General features: G+C 42.2%; 1 protein-coding gene across 1 annotated transcript in view; it reads left to right on the top strand.

Annotated features, from left to right (window-relative positions):
* The window catches only part of VPS41 (VPS41 subunit of HOPS complex), a 125,352-nt gene that overhangs the window by 11,585 nt on the left and 97,435 nt on the right, over positions 1 to 16,332 (top strand). Inside the window, exons 3-5 of the mRNA XM_038766864.1 lie at positions 5,596 to 5,670; positions 14,475 to 14,537; positions 15,511 to 15,576. Coding sequence (XP_038622792.1) covers positions 5,596 to 5,670; positions 14,475 to 14,537; positions 15,511 to 15,576 — 204 coding nt within the window. The remainder of the gene's footprint in view (positions 1 to 5,595; positions 5,671 to 14,474; positions 14,538 to 15,510; positions 15,577 to 16,332) is intronic.

Raw genomic sequence — 16,332 nt, 5'->3', positions numbered from 1 at the left:
TAAATCAGTGAGGTAAGGGAAGTCAGGGAGTTGATTGAGTGCTGGGAAGCTACTGGTGAGGCAGTTCTGTGTGATGCAGAGGTGGATGGGCAACCATTGGAGGTTTTTTGGAGGAGTGGAGAGATGTGGACTGAATGGTTTTTCTGATAAATGAACCAGCAGCAGAGTGAAGTGTGGACTACAGCTAGTAGGCTGATGCAGTAGTGATATGATAGGGGCTTGGATCAGTATGGTAGCATTTTGGATAGAGAAGAAAGGGCAGATTCCAGAGGTGTTGTGAAAGAAGATGGATGAGATTTCGTGACAGGACAAATGTGTGGACTGAATGAGCGAGAGGAGTCTAAGCTGATGCCGAGGTTATGGCCTTATGGGACAGGGAGGAAGGATGATGGCTTTGCTTTCAGTGATAGGGAAGTCACAGGGGCGACAGGATTTGGATGGAAAGATGAGGAGTTATGTTTTGCACAATCTCCTCCCTTCATTTGAAATTGTCTAAATTACTGATTCACTGTCAGGCAGGTTCTTTTTAGCTTCTCAGGGTTGCACCTGGAGAGCTTCTAGTACTCTTCCAGTCACGACTACAGGAGGGAGAGTCAATTAATTAATAATGGCATTTATTAAGCGCTTACTATGTGCAAAGCACTGTTCTAAGCGCTGGGGAGGTTACAAGGTGATCAGGTTGTCCCACGGGGGGCTCACAGTCTTAATCCCCATTTTCCAGATGAGGGAACTGAGGCCCGGAGAAGTGAAGTGACTTGCCCAAAGTCACACAGCTGACAATTGGCAGAGCCGGGATTTGAACCCATGACCTCTGATTCCAAAGCCCATGCTCTTTTGCTCTTTCCACTGAGCCACGCTGCTTCTCAAGCAGAGGCTACCCATTCCATTCCCGTCTTGAGCAGTGGCTAGCGAGTGGAAGGCCATCTGCTACACGTCAAAACTTACCTGTGCTGGGCAGCAGTGACACGGGAGAGAGTCGAGGGCAGAGACTCGTTTACTGTGCGGAAGGAGGCAATGGTAAACCACTTCCATATTTTTACCAAGAAAACTTTATGGATACACTACCAGAGCGATTGCAGATGGAAGTGGGGTGTTCTGGGAGAGCTGTGTCCATGATGCTTAGAGCAGTGCTTTGCACATAGTAAGTGCTTAATAAATGCCATCATCATTATCGTTATTATTTTTTTGGCATCACTATGGGCCGGATGTGGCTCGACAGCATAAGACAACAAGAAGTAGTCCTTTTTGCTCTTAAAATTATTTAACAGTGTGCTGGATCAAGGTGGAATATGCACAGGCAACGTTTCTTACCTTCAGGAACTTAAAGAGCACTTCCCTCCTCCAGAAACTAGAAACTTTATTTGAGATTTCGCTTAATTTTAAAAATCCATCGTAAATATCCTGCTTTTCAGTTGCTTATCCTGAACCTCAACCCACAAGGCAGTTGTTTACTAAACTCTTCCTAAACTCTCATCCGTGTCTGAGATTAAATTTTGGAATAAGTAAGGAGATTTGGCAGTAGATATGAGAAATGCCATTTTTGGCCCCATGAATCCCAAGTGTGCCGTTGCAGAAATCTGTGATTTATGCCATGCTAGAAATGGATATTCTTTTTCTTTCGTGGACTTGTATGGGTAACTGATGTTTTACAGTTAAATATTCATGATTCCATGATGGCTATGATTTTTTGTAAATTCCCTCAAATCTGGTGGAGTTGCTCCTTGCCCTTAGGGAGTTTTCAATGGAAGGTTTCTTGAAGTAAAATGAGCTTTTTCCCCAAAGAAGTACAGAACAGAAGTCTGCTTTTCACACTCGTAGTGTAAGTTGTTGTTTCCTTGCTTGCTAACTGTGACTAAAAGGTATGAAGTCACAGAGGCAAGTCTGAGACTGTTTATATTCTGAGCTCTTCAATATTGAATCTCCAAGAAAGCGAGTCTTGTGTTTCTTATTCATTCCACTTCATATCCATGGGGATGCAGCATTTGTGAAAGAATCAATTATCCATCTGTTAGTCAGAGGAGCTTTACAAATTATACATTAGCAGATTGATTTCTGAGGTTCACCATTGGGGGACTGAGAGTCTAAGGTGGGTTGATGATGCCTATCAGGGGAGAAGTTGTTGCCACAAAGAACACAATTAAAAGAGGCCTTCTGAATGGCCGTGAATTTATTTCTAATTGAAGAGCTGACATAATCCATACTAAGTCTATTTATTTCAAGCATTTTACATTAGGTAATTGATTATCACATTCATTGGCAGTTATTTGACTTTTTGGTCTTAAAATTGAAGAGTTTGCACCAGTGTCTAGAAGGCAGGCTGTGGATGGTGCCCACCAGCTTTATTTCCAATTTGCTAAGCTTTTTTTTCCCCATTAAGGTAACATTTTTTGTGTGTGTTCTGTGATGTCGGCCTGACATTATTGATTTTTCGAACCGTCAAACTTATATTGTCCAGAATTCCAAATATGTCTCCCTCAGAAATAAAACTACAGCTAATGGAAAATTCAGCAGAGGACATTTTTCTTTGTCCTGCCTTTTCTCTTCCTACCCCCATTACCCCCCCTCCTCTCCTCCCGCAAACACACTTTTTCCTTAGGAAATCCCGGTCATCTCAGATGAATCATTTCAGGTTTAGGTACTTACCACTGGCATTGAAGCCTGTGGTTTATCTCGGTCCTCACTTGGCTATTGTTTAAGAGGGGTTGGAATCGGCAGTGGAATCCCAACAGTGAAACTTATGGCTGGTTTCGGATTCCTCGGTGGGAATGAGTAGCATAAGTGCGTACTGTTCACTTCGTATTAGAATTGGAGATGGAAACAAGCTGGTGGGATTTAACTGAAGTATTTAGGTAGAAAGAACTACCATGCAGGGAGAGATTTCTCTTCACCTTAATGAAAGCAAGCAAGCGGTTTTCCTCGGCACCCTATTCCGGCCTATATATAAAGGTGACAAATATATGTGAGGTATTTATTCCCCATCTCCTTTAAAAACCTATCTTGAATGCCAGCCCAATAAAACTGTTGCATGCACCATTAAGAGTTGTAGTATTGAAATCTTTCTTTAAAGGCAGTGGCAGTTGATTGTGTGTAATGATGACTGAGTAGATAAAAAGTGTAGAACATCTGAAAGAGTTATTTATTTTCATTCCTGGTCTTTTAGATTAGTGAGTCTGATGATTCACCCTACCATTTACTGACAAAAACAGGTGCCTCCAAAGAGCCCAAAACTTTCTTGGTGCATTTCCCAGTAGTGGAATCACGAACCGGCTTTTAGCTAAGGAGAGAGTTAAATGCCAACTGGAAAGCAACGGCAGCCTCCTTGATTGGAATCAGTAGGAACTAGTGATTGTCTGTTCTAACACGGATTACTCTTAACCATCCAGGGACTCATTATCTGGTCTTTGGATTTTTCTCCCTCTTCCCGGTTTACTCTAAATACGTCCATGTAATGTAGAGGAAAATGCAAGGAGTAGAAAATCCCCCTTTGTCCATTTTGCTACTTGTGGAGAAAGAGGTTGAATTTTTTGATTACTGCACAGTGTTGGATCATCTGCAGATGTCAGTCATCTGTGCTCTCCTTGCACTTTGGTAGCAGGAATAATGGAGCATTAGCCGTTGATTATATATTATAAATGATTTATATTAATGTCTGTCGAGACTGTAAGCTAGAATGTAAGCTTGTTGTGGTGATGAACATGGCTACCAGTTCTGTTGAATTGTACTCTCCCAAGTGCAATGCTCTGAACCCAGTAAGTGCTCAGTAAATACCACTGATGTATGCCCTTTTGAATAAATGTCTGCTCACCGTCACAGCCATAATACATTGTGACATGTCTCTTAGTGTTTGTCTGGATTCTGTTTCGTTCCATGGAGACCATAACTTTCAAAGATCAAATCTAAACATTAAAAAATACTTGATTCAGGAAAGAAAGCTTCTCAAGAAATGAAAGTGCCCTTTTGAGTAATTTAATAAAGAGCAGTGACCACCCCAGGAGTGATTGTGTTACAAATGTCAGTGTTTTTGCACAACCTATAAATTAACTATATTTAATGTTTGACATTGTGAGTGAAGCAGACCAACCAGTGATCCACGGTTCTTTCCCATCTGTCAATCATTCAGTCAATCAGTAGTATTTATTAAGCACTTACTCTGCGTAAAGATCTGATTTAAGGTTTGGGAGAGTACCATACAACCAAGTTAGTGGGTGCATTCCCTGCCCGCAGTGAGCTTATAGTCCCGAGGGTCTTCACAGAGACAGGCCTCTGTAGTCTGAAGTATTTGCCATCCCCTGGCCATGTTTTTGAAGTTTTCTTTGGAAATCTAGATCTTGGAGCTTTGAAATATCTGTCACCTCTCCCTGCTTTCACGTGCACCTCTGCAGTTCACCGTCAGTAGCTGGTTAGGTATCCTACCTCACCCATTCTTCTCACTGAATCCCACCGTGGGCATCATCTCAATGCTGGTGAGCTGACTGCATTCCATCATTTCTTTGGCGGTGATCCTGTCGTGACATTCGCAGCTGATCATGGCTGGGAGAAGACACTGATGAGACTAACCCAAAAGGTTGGCTGGGCCTTCTTTTGTGGGTCTGGGATTCCCAGTCACGTGAAGAATCAGTCCAGTATCACAGGGAGAACGTTAGTACGGTGCTCAGTAAGTGCTCAATAAGTAAGACTGATTGACCTTCAGTTTGGTGTGACATTTTATGGCGCGTGGTCACCAAACTGCCCTTTCAAATCTCCCAGGGGACATAACACCAGGCAAAAAATGAGAAACAGTTCATGAGTGATATTTATTGAAAGCTTACTATGTACAGAACACTATTTCCCGTGCCTGGGAAACATTTGGGAGAGAGATTTGAGAGGAAAAAATGTGACTGGAATGACTGTAAGTCAAACTGGAAAACAAAATATCTTCAATTCATTTTTCATTTTTTTAATTTTTGTTTTGTTTGGATGATGTCAAAAACCCATTACATTAGTATTGCTTCCAAACTGTGTGATCTACCTGTCGTGGCATTTTATGTTTAGCCCCAATCAGTGGTATTTATTGAACACTTAGTATCTGCCAAGCACTATACTGAGCGCTTGAGAAAATAAAATGCAGCAGCTCCAAGCTTCCTGAGGGACATAATTAGGAAAAAAGTCAGTTTTCTAGATTAGGAACGAGTCTAAAGACAAAGCTTTATTTTTATCAGTGGTGTAGACAGGCATCGGCTATGTTGTCCCAAACACATGCAGCACCTCCACGAGAAGCCGGTGGCCTAGTGGATGGAGCTTGGGCCAGGGAATCGGAAGGACATGGGTTCTAATCCTGCTCTGCTACTTGTCTGATGTGTGACCTTGGGCAAGTGACTTCACTTCTCTGTGCCTCAGTTACCTCATCTGCAAAATGGGGATTAAGGACCGTGAGCCCCATATGGGACAGGGACTGTGTCCCACCTGATTAGCTGATACTTAAAACAGTGCCTGGCATCTAGTAAGTGCTTAAAAAATGCCATTAAAAAAAAGTTTTTTTGTCTAAACTCTTGCAGAGAAAATAAAGTATTTGATCAGTGATGTTCCTTTACTAAAGTTTGCACGTTCTTTTTCTAGAGCCCCGTGAAGATAAATCAGATCAGCCTGGATGAAAGCGGAGAACACATGGGTGTCTGCTCTGAGGACGGCAAGGTGTGGTACATTTAGTCCATCACTAACTTCAGGGAAGGCAAGATGTGCCATCTTTGGTGCTTTCCTGCCTTCAGTCAAGGAACCTTGATCATTCCCTTTTGGGAATTGGGATTGCCGCCGATTGCTTATAATTAAAGTAAAATATATTTTGCAGAAGTGTGCCCTAGGAAAAGTAATTACAAGAATGTCAATAATGCAACTGGTATTAAGCTGATTAACAGCTACAGCAGGAAGACATGTCACCTTAATCATTACTACTGTGCCAGTTAGACTTCGGGTGGCTAGCTTGCTGTTTCTGCAAGACAGTAGTTTAATGCCTTTCTGCCATAAATCCACAAAATTGGATTCTGTGGGCATGATTTCTGTGGGCCGGTGGTTTTCATTTTCACACCCAAGATATGAATGTTTCTCTTGAATTATAGAATCTTTTGATAAGCAATCATAGTTTATCAGAAGAATAAAGTGTCTTACAACGGCCACATTAAATAAATGTAAAATCAATGTATGTACAGTTTTCTAAAAAACTGGCACCCACTTTCTCAACCGAGGACATACATCATTTGTGCACCGTGTAACTAACAATTATCAGTGCTTCTTTGCAGTGTTGAGCTGTGACATTTAGTAGTTGTGGTGATTGATTTTCCACTTATAAGAATGTCTTTTTTTGTTTTTAAGTCGATGGCAGTCTTCTCTAATGTTGGTTTGCAATGATAAAATTCTAATGCACGGTGTATTTAAAGCCCTTTCTCTAAAATAACACTCCAAGAAGGCAGGTATTGCACATTAAAAGTCAAGGCTGAGCCATCTATATTACTTAACTGAAGAGAATCCAGTTTTTACTAATCTAATTTAGTGTGGTGTTTTTAGTGGTCCTAATCCAGTGATCCATTAAAGATGAGTAAATTAAAATGAATGTCAGTCCTCATGATAAAAAAAAACCTGCCAACCCTTTTCATCTGTACTTATCAGAAAATGAGCACCTCCTCATACGCAGGATGCCAGTTTGTGTATTCAGTCCTGATGGTTTTCTGAGATTTTGATGCTGAAGTCTTTTGAAATAGTAATTGGGACACAACTGATTCACAAAAAGCATTGTCAAATTTTACAGTACTTTTTAAAAGCCAGCAAGACATGTCAAAAAAGATGAAGGAGGAGTTAGCTTGTGCAATAATGGGCAAGATTATCCCAAGTACTGCAGCATTTTGGTATTCGTGGAGTTTTGAAGAAAAACAATCTACACTTAAAGGAGAGGTTGCTAGTATCTTCTGGTTCAGTGCTTGACTTTTTAAAAGTAGGCCAAGTACTTTGGGCAGGACAGTACAGGGATTCAGGTGAGTGCCAGGATATATCTTTTATGTCTGTTTCTACCATTTGAGTGTAAACTCCTTGCAAGAAGGGAGCACACGTCTCTTCTTCATTTTCTACTTCGTGATTGCCTGGTACAGCGTGCTTCACCAAGTGCACACTCAATGATGCTGCTTCTAGTCTTCGTCCTTTTTTCTTCATGAGATATCTGCGCTCAAGAATCAATAGGCAGTATCAATAGGCTCCACAGTTTGATGGATCAAGTAGTTGAATACCCACTAGTATGTTGATCTGAAAGCAGCCTCTCTGCCACTTTTGTTAGGCACCGGGCAACGTGTCATCAGGAGTCTTGGGAGATTATTTACCTCAGGTTGTTACTCGCATTGCCTCCTGAGCTGGGATGGTCCTTTCAAAGGAACTGATCACACTGGCGATTTTTCTTTAAACTGCCGAGGTCTTATCTGAAAGAATCTCACCCCAGATTCCTCTGCCCCTCTCCGTTTAGACTGCAAGCTCACTGTGGCCAAGGAATGCATCTGTTATATTGTACACTCCCAAATGCATAGTAAAGTAATGTACACACAATAAGCACTCAATAAATATGATTAACTGACTGTCAGGGTCTGTGCCCGTTGGTGAGAATCCAGCTCATTTTGGGTCCTGTAAAGTCCACCCAGAGCAGGGTCTGATGGCGAAAGATTTTACTCCCATAACACACTTTAGGAACTGATATTGTCCATTTACTTCCCTCGCCATGAAAAGCAGCCAATCTGTTCACAGCTCTTTTCAGATTCAGAGATGTTGACAACTTTTTCTCAATATCCGTGACAGCCAAGCCTCTTAACCGGTCATTTGTCATGTGTCTCCGCAGGAAATTTTTCACCCTCTTGATGGCATGAGAAGGTTCTTTCACATACAGTGCTTGAAGTAGTAGGACACGTAATTTATGTAACGCATGGGTGATAAATTTGTATTAAAAAAAAATTAGCAGCAACAGGCTGTCAATTTTGGATGACTACTCTTACAGTGTTAAATTGCTTTTGGTGAGTGTTTCACCTCGGTTTCCGTATTAGCTATAGTGTCTCTATAACGTATGGAAGTATTTTTAATTGTTAAAATGTCAAAAGCACTGGTATTTTGGGTTAAGCAAAATGAAGGCAGTAATGAACAGATTTGTTTCCAGCTTTTCAAGTGATATCAAAAAGACATATTTTGTTTCTCTGAAAGGGGTCCATCTGGAGTCAAAAATGAATCCTTGAGGTTTTTAAGAAAGCGTTCTTACATGACTGTGAACCAACCAAACTTCAGGCCTCAAATCATTGCTTAACATTATGGCTCCCGTTCATGTTCATCGAATGAAACATGAATTTCTCGTGAACAAATCCTCTTTTATGGGGATTGATTTTCAAAGAAGCAAACCTGAGGCAGGTCCAACTTAGCTTCTTGCAAAAATGTCCGATGCAACTTTCATCTCTTCAAAACTTTTTGTGATTGAGGGGGGAATTTTGTATCAGGTGATGTTAGTCTGAGACCATTGCTGAGTCTCAGTCTAACGTTGATTAAAGGCTACTTGAGGGCAGAGATTATGCCTACCTGCTCTACTGTATTAGACTCTCCTAGGTGTTTAGTTCAGTGCTCTGCACACAATAAACCCCCAGTAAAATATCATTGATTGATACTCCCTCATATCTTACCACTTTGAGATAGTAGAGCCCACCCCTTTATCACTTTGATAACCATCTGAGCCCCAAAGCCCTTATGTACTTATCCTTATGCTCTACCATTTCTCCTATTTCTAATTTATTTTGTTGTCTGTCTTCCCTTCTAGACTGTAAATTCCTTGTGGGCAAGGACCAACTCTTGTATTATACTCTCCCCAAGCACTTAAGTGCTCTGCACACAGTAAAAACTCAATAAATACCACAGATTGATTTATTGATACAGTGAGAGGTTCCCAAGAAGTTCCAGTTGGATCAGATTCATTACATAAATAGGATTTGGTCCTGTCGGCTGAGTGACTCAGAATCACTTAGGTTCCAAGATGCTATTTTGGATTTGTATCCTGGGGTGCCAGCATTTCATTTGAGTTTGGGGTGAAGCTTTGAGAAGACAATCAACGGTATTTATGAGCACTTAGTATGTACAGGGAACTTTTAGCACTTGGGAGAATACAACTGAATTAACTGTACAGTATGGAAGCCAAGAAGCTTTTCAGCTTTGTGCCATATGACGAAAAAATCCAGCACCTTCAAAATCTGGTCCATTATGTCTTTAGCTTCTTCAGCCATCAGAGAAAACATAAGCCTTTTTTAGTTCTATGCCTATGTCTTCAATGTGTATTTCTTACCCAATTTCCCCATTAGTTTGTAAGATGCTTGAGGGCAGAGATTGTATCTTTAGCATTGATTGTCCTCTCTCAAGTGCTCCTTAAAGTAGGCCGAACACAGTCTGTACTCAGATACCCCGATGATGATAATGATAACCTGAATGAATCTGTTTTGTACTGATAAATGGGAGTATTTTGCATGGCATTTTCCACTTTCACTTTTCTTATTGCACCACTGAATTTGCTTTTGAGAGTCAGGAGCTCCAGGAAATTGCCTTGCCTTTTCCGTAAAGTCCCCTGTTTGTTTTCCTTTCTGTACAACCCCCCAGAGCACAGTGCACATCTGCCAAGACTTCAGTGACTCCACAATTAACTGGCAAAAAAAACCCAGGATGTTTGGCAGTAATTTGCATGTGAATTAAAAGACCATTCACCCTGAACTGAATATTTTCAGGTGGAGACTTTGCCACTTGCCACTTGGTTCTTTACAGGATACTGGAAACCTGCCATCTTTTCTCTGGGGTTTTTTCCCCGAAGGCACCAGAAGTCATTACCATTCAACAAGACTTTTCTGTAGCAAATATATGGTGAAAAGAATCTGCACGGGAAGTAGAGAACTGCATCCATTGCCCCTTCGGAACCCAATAATAATAATGATGGCATTTGTTAAGCACTTACTATGTGCAAAGCACTGTACTAAGCACTGGGGAGGATATAAGGTGATCAGGTTGTCCCACGTGGGGCTCACAGTCTCAATCCCCATTTTACAGATGAGGAAACTGAGGCCCAGAGAAGTAAAGTGACTTGCCGAAAGTCACACAGCTGACAATTAATTGGCAGAGCCGGGATTTGAACCCATGACCTCTGACTCCCAAGCCCCTGCTGTTTCCACTGAGCCACGCTGTCTTCACCCACTTATTCTCGTGGCCCATAGTGGGTCTTTTTTTTAACCTGCATTACCTGTGTTTTCTCCTACATTACACTCTACATCTTTGTTATCTGATAAATTCCACTCCTGACACTGACTGTGTCTTCTGATTCTACAGTAACATATTATTCTTCTAAGGTATACAGTTCACCGATAATATTACCAAAAGCCCCTCATACCAATTTTTATTAGTGATAATAATTGTGTTATTTCTGAAGTGTGGGCAGGGATTGTCTCTCCTAATTGCTGTATTGTAAATAATAATAATAATGATGGCATTTGTTAAGCTCTTACTATGTGCCAAGCACTGTTCTAAGCACTGAGGGGATGAGATTGTCCCACGTGGGGCTCCCAGTCTTAATCCCCATTTTACAGGAAAGGTAACTGAGGCACAGAGAAGTTAAGTAACTTGCCCAAGGTCATACAGCTAATCAGTGGCAGAGTCAGGATTAGAACCTACAACTTCTGACTCCCAATTCCGGGCTCTTTCCACTAAGCCTCGCTGCTTCTTTCCCATGCTACTTTCCCAAGCGCTTAGTACAGTGCTCTGCACGCAGTAAGTGCTCAATAAATACGATCGAATGAACGAATATGCCAAGCACCATACTGAGCTCTGGGGTAAAGACAAGATAATCATTTTGGACACAGTCACTGTTCCACATGAGACTCCCGGTCTTAAAAGGAGAGAGAATAGGTATTCCTTTCTCCCTCCTCCCTCAGAGGAAATGAGGCACAGAGAACTCCAGCGACTTGCCCATGGTCACACAGCAGACAAGGGGCAGGATCGGGATTGGAGTCCAGGCCCTCCGACTTCCAGGCTCCTATCCTTTGGGCTACACCAGGCTGCTTCCCTTACGCAGGACTCATTTCTAGTAAAGCGAAGTTCAAGTCTTGTTGAGTGTTGGAGATCTGCTTTTATTGAAGGCATTGCTTTCAATAAATAGTTCTAAAATCGGCAGGGATCATTTGCCGGGCCAGGGACCAGATGGTTCTAATCACTTGGTTTAGGCCAAAACATCCAGCCTCACTTTCCCCTGGAGTTTCCTGTGGTGGAAGATCATTTGTCGGGAAAGTCAGTTCACACCAGCGGGAGATTCCCCTGTCCCAATCGATCAGTCAATCACTGGCATTTATTAAATACTTACTGTGCGCAGAGCACTGTACTAAGCCCTTGGGCGACCACAGTGTAACAGAATTGGCAGGCACATTCCCTGCCCACCAACCCGGCCTAGTGGCCAGAGCACGACCCTGGGAGTCGGAAGGATCTGGGTTCTAATTCCGACCCCACTACTTATATGCTGTATGACTTTGGGGAAGTCACAACTTCTCTGTGCCTCAGTTAACTCGTCTGTAAAATAAGGATTAAGACTCTGAACTCGATGTGGGACAGGGACTGCGTCCAATCTGATTTGCTTCTATCCATCCCAACGCTAAGAACAGAGCGTGACACAGAGTAGTCATTTAGTCAGTCGTATTGAGTGCTTAACTGTGTGCAGAGCACTGTAATAAGCACTTGGGAGAGGACAATATAACACTTCCCAAGCGCTTAGTACAGTGCTCTGCACACAGTAAGTGCTCAATAAATACGATTGATTGATTGATTGATTGACTTGATCCCTGTGAGGGACAGGGACTGTGTCCACCCCGATTTGCTTGTATCCACCCGAGTGTTTAGTGCTCTGCACACAGTAAGCGCTCAATAAATACGATTGATTCATTATTTTACTTCTACATATTTATTCTATTTATTTTATTTTGTTAATTTGTTTTGTTTTGTTGTCTGTCTCCCCCTTCTAGACTGTGAGCCCACTGTTGGGTAGGGACCGTCTCTATATGTTGCAAACTTGTATTTCCCAAGCACTTAGTACAGTGCTCTGCACACAGTAGGCGCTCAATAAACACGATTGAATGAACTAAACAGACCCATTCCTGGCCCACTACAAACTTACAATCTAGAGGGGAGTGTAAGCACAGTAAGCGCTTATTACAGTTATTATTATCATTACTATTATTATAAATTATGGCTATGTTCATCATGGCCCCGGGAAGCTGAAGGAGCCTTCTTCCTATGGCAATGGCTGCTGTGGGTGGCAGCTCAAAGGGATTTTGAAAATCTTTTGTTCATCTAACGGGATGTTGCTCTGCTGTTCTTTCTTGGCAGTTTGCGGTAAAATTCCAAGCAGGAGTGGGTGGGTTGGGGTGTGTGTGTGTGTTTGTGTGTGTGTGTTGGGGGTGAGATTGAAGAGGGAATGGGAAATATTTTCCAAAGAGGGTGGGGGCTTCACCCCCATCTGCTACCCCTCTGAGTCTGCCACGTATTCCAGAACTCATGACTCAGTAGCTTCTGATAGTCCCGTCTTCCATTTCCAGTTCATTCCTCTTTATGATTGTACTATTTCGTCTTTATTATGCATTCACAATTTTCCAGGACCATTCATCACTTGCCATTTATATTATGTTTACACCATTACTCAGGTACCAGACTTCTGGTGCCCATCTATTCATTTACCACTGCATCCATCTTTTACATCAGATGCGTAACATCGGTAATTCACTCCCATATACCCTTCATTGGAGTAAAATGAGGCATATTTTGTTTTCAGATCTTTATGAAAACCAGTCAGTCGTATTTATTGAACGCTTCCGTATGAAAAAGCAATTGCCATGTTATGAGTATTTGTTGCTTACCTTCCATATATGCAAATTTCCTTCTAATTAAGAGCAATGCAAAGTAGTCCATCTTTGATTACAAGCATGTTTATTGCAACTCTGTTAGAGTCTACTATTCTACTCTTCCAAGCATTTAGTACAGTGCTCTGCACACAGCGCTCAAGAAATACGATTGATTGATGCATTGCATCTTCCATTTGTGTTAGTGCGCCCTGGCATTCACTTTGAAATTCTCCCTGTTTTTCGCACTATCAATGCTCATTTTAAATACTCAGGTTTCCTTTTCCTTATCATTTATCGTGTTCCCTGCCTAAGAACTTTCAGGTGAGAATCACAGGTGTAAGAGATTTAACCCCAAGTCAGAAACATTTTGCAAGGAATCCATTTTGCAGCCTAGACGGGGTAAGCACATTCCTGATTGTAAACTTAAATAGGTGGGTTTTAGAAGAATTTAACCCTCTTGCTCTTTCCATGAACTCACACACTGATGGATGTCACTTCAGCAGCTGATTTCCACCACTGAAATTCAGGTGTTACAAACCCCTCCTGCGTTCAACCTACTTTGCAGAATCTGCCCCGATCAATCTCCTCAGCCTTCTCCAGAGGAAAATAAAACCCCAGTGTTTTTTGTTTGGTTGTTTGTTTTTTCGTTCCATTTTTAACCTTTACCCTACTAGGATTCTGGTGTTCCCCACCAATTGTGGCAATCGAATCTACTTTCGATTATGTACCATCTGGCTGACAGCCATGAGTGGGGGAGGTGAGATAGGAAGTAAAAGCCGTTGACAGGATGCACTCTAAGGAATGGCGTCAGTGCAACTTAAAAGAGTTTTGCCCTGAACTGGACACCGTTGCCCAACAGTACATTATGGATTGGATCTCTAAGCAGGTTATTCATCAGCTAGGCCTCCCCTGCAGCAAAAAAAAAAAAAAATGAAGATGGATTTTGAGCTGAGGAAAAAAAAAATCCCTACTGTCGGATCCATGGTTACGTGGGATCTGCAGATCCAGCTTAGTTGGTTAGAATTATTAGCTTTGATAACATTTCTACCTATTTGATTTAGAAATATTAGGCTAATTCAATTGAGCAAAGGAAACCAAAAGTCCTCGTGGTGTCTGTAAAAAGCCTAATTGTCAGAAAGCCCTATTGGCCATCGAAATGGTTCTCATGAGATTCATAAAGGCAGTGACAAAGGCCTTGGAAGTATGAAATGCTCTGCATTTTCTAATGACTGTATGTTGTGTTGTCATGATCTTGGACATCCGCAAAATAGAGTGACGTTTGACTGACTTTATCCATTTGAGAAGCAGCGTGGCTCAGTGGAAAGAGGACGGGCTTAGGAGTCAGAGGTCATGGGTTCAAATCCTGGCTCCGCCAATTGTCAGCTGTGTGACTCTGGGCAAGTCACTTAACTTCTCTGTGCCTCAGTTACCGCATCTGTAAAATGGGGATGAAGATTGTGAGCCCCCTGTGGGACAACCCGATCACCTTGTAACCTCCCCAGCGCTTAGAACAGTGCTTTGCACATAGTAAGCACTTAATAAATTTCATCATTCTTATTTGAACCTTTTTAGGTGCAGGTGTTTGGATTGTATTCCGGAGAAGAATTTCATGAAGTATTTGACTGTCCTATTAAAGTAAGTAGAGTTTCTATTTCCTTTGAAGGTGACTTCATCTTGCCCTTATTAACACAGGCACTGTAAAGATCATAAAACTAGCACCCCCTTCCACTCCTAAATCTAAATTCATAGGAATATTACAAGCGTCTTTGGGCACAGCATGCCACATTGCAGAATTGTTGGTGCCATGCAACAGAGATGTTTTAGAGTTGTCAGATCAATCGAGGAAGCCTTCTCATTGGAAGAGAAAGCTAAGTGCATGCATTTTTAGAGTGGGGAAGGAAGGGGAGAAGAGAAGGTAAGAGCCGTGGCTGCTTTTTGAAGTTATCTGGGCCCTCTGAGTCATTCCTGAATAGACAACTGTGTTTATATCCTTCCTGTAAGTAGAAAAGTGTATCTGGGTTATTTTTTGAGGAAACTATCCAGTTTGGAAGTCGCTGCAGTGCTCTCAGTTGGGGTTTGAACCCTACAAACCCTGGAGAATTGGGCACTTCCAAAAGTCACTGGGAACCTCTGAGGGGATTGGGAGAACATATCTGTGGAAACCCAGACAACTCATTGGGAAAGGAAGCAGCGGAATTCAGCTCATTATCATCTCCTGATTCCTGGACACAATCTCTGCTGCTGTCTCCTCATCCCTCAACATTTCTTTCACCATTGGGGCCTACCCACTGACATTTTGTTGGGGCAAAAGGCAAGTGACACCACTAGGTTTCTCTGCTCAAGTGCATGGAGGCCTCTGCTGTACATTGAAAAGTGTCTTTTCAGAGGAAGGGAGACTTGGCTCCTTTTAACTGCCTTAAAGGCTGTAAGTTCCTTGTGGGCAGGCATCACGGCTGCTGACTTTGTAGAACTGTACTTTTCCAAGCACTTAATACGGCACCCACAGCCCTCAATAAATGTCATTGTTCAATGAATTGATTTAAACCTACCTGTGGAGCTGGCGAAGCACTGTCTCAAACGAGTGACCATTGCATCTTTTCCTTTATAGATTGTTGCCGTTCATCCTCAGTTTTTGAGATCCCATTGCAAACAGTTTGTAACAGGTGGGAAAAAAGTAAGTATTTACGATCCACATGCCTAAAGCTTAAATCTTTTGTTATTCCCTTCTCTCCCTTGTGGAACTTGATCTTTTCAGGTGGATTCTTTATCAACAGGGCATGAATTTTTCGGGTTTTACCTGCTTTCACCCTAATTTCTATTACCCAGTCTGTATTTAAAATAGTCACATTTACACGCCATATGCTTTTCCCTGCTACAGAATGGCCTGGAACTCTGCTCTGCCACCCTCCTCTCTCATAACCTTTGGGGCTCACTCAGTTCCAGTCCTTCATTTTCTTTTTCCTCTCTCTTCCCTAGCTTGCCTCCCACCTCAGGGCCCAAGCCAAAAGAACAGCTTCTGGCAGGTTGGGAACCAGGAGGAAGAGAGAGAGGATCTTGGCATTAGTGCTGAGTGCGGAACCTCCTGCTCTTCCCTCTACTCTTCAACCACCTATATCTATAATAATAATAATCTCGTGGTATTTCTTAAGTGCTACTATGTGTCAGGCACGGTACTAAGTGCTGGGGTGGATACAAGCAAATCACGTTGGACATAGTCCCTGTCCCACATGGGGCTCATAATCTCAATCACTGTGAGCCCGTTGTGGGCAGGGATTGTCTCTCTTTGTTGCTTAATTGTACTTTCCAAGCACTTAGAACAGGGCTCTGAACACAGTAAGCGCTCTGTAATTATGATTGAATGAATGAATCCCCGTTTTACAGATGAGGTAACTGAGGCACAGAGAAGCAAAGTGACTTACCCAAGGTCACA

Source organism: Tachyglossus aculeatus, chromosome 2 (genome assembly GCF_015852505.1).
Source record: "Tachyglossus aculeatus isolate mTacAcu1 chromosome 2, mTacAcu1.pri, whole genome shotgun sequence".
In the NCBI taxonomy this organism is placed as follows: domain Eukaryota; kingdom Metazoa; phylum Chordata; class Mammalia; order Monotremata; family Tachyglossidae; genus Tachyglossus; species Tachyglossus aculeatus.
The sequence above is the reverse complement of the archived record's forward strand: the minus strand, read 5'-3'. Positions and strand labels throughout refer to the sequence as shown.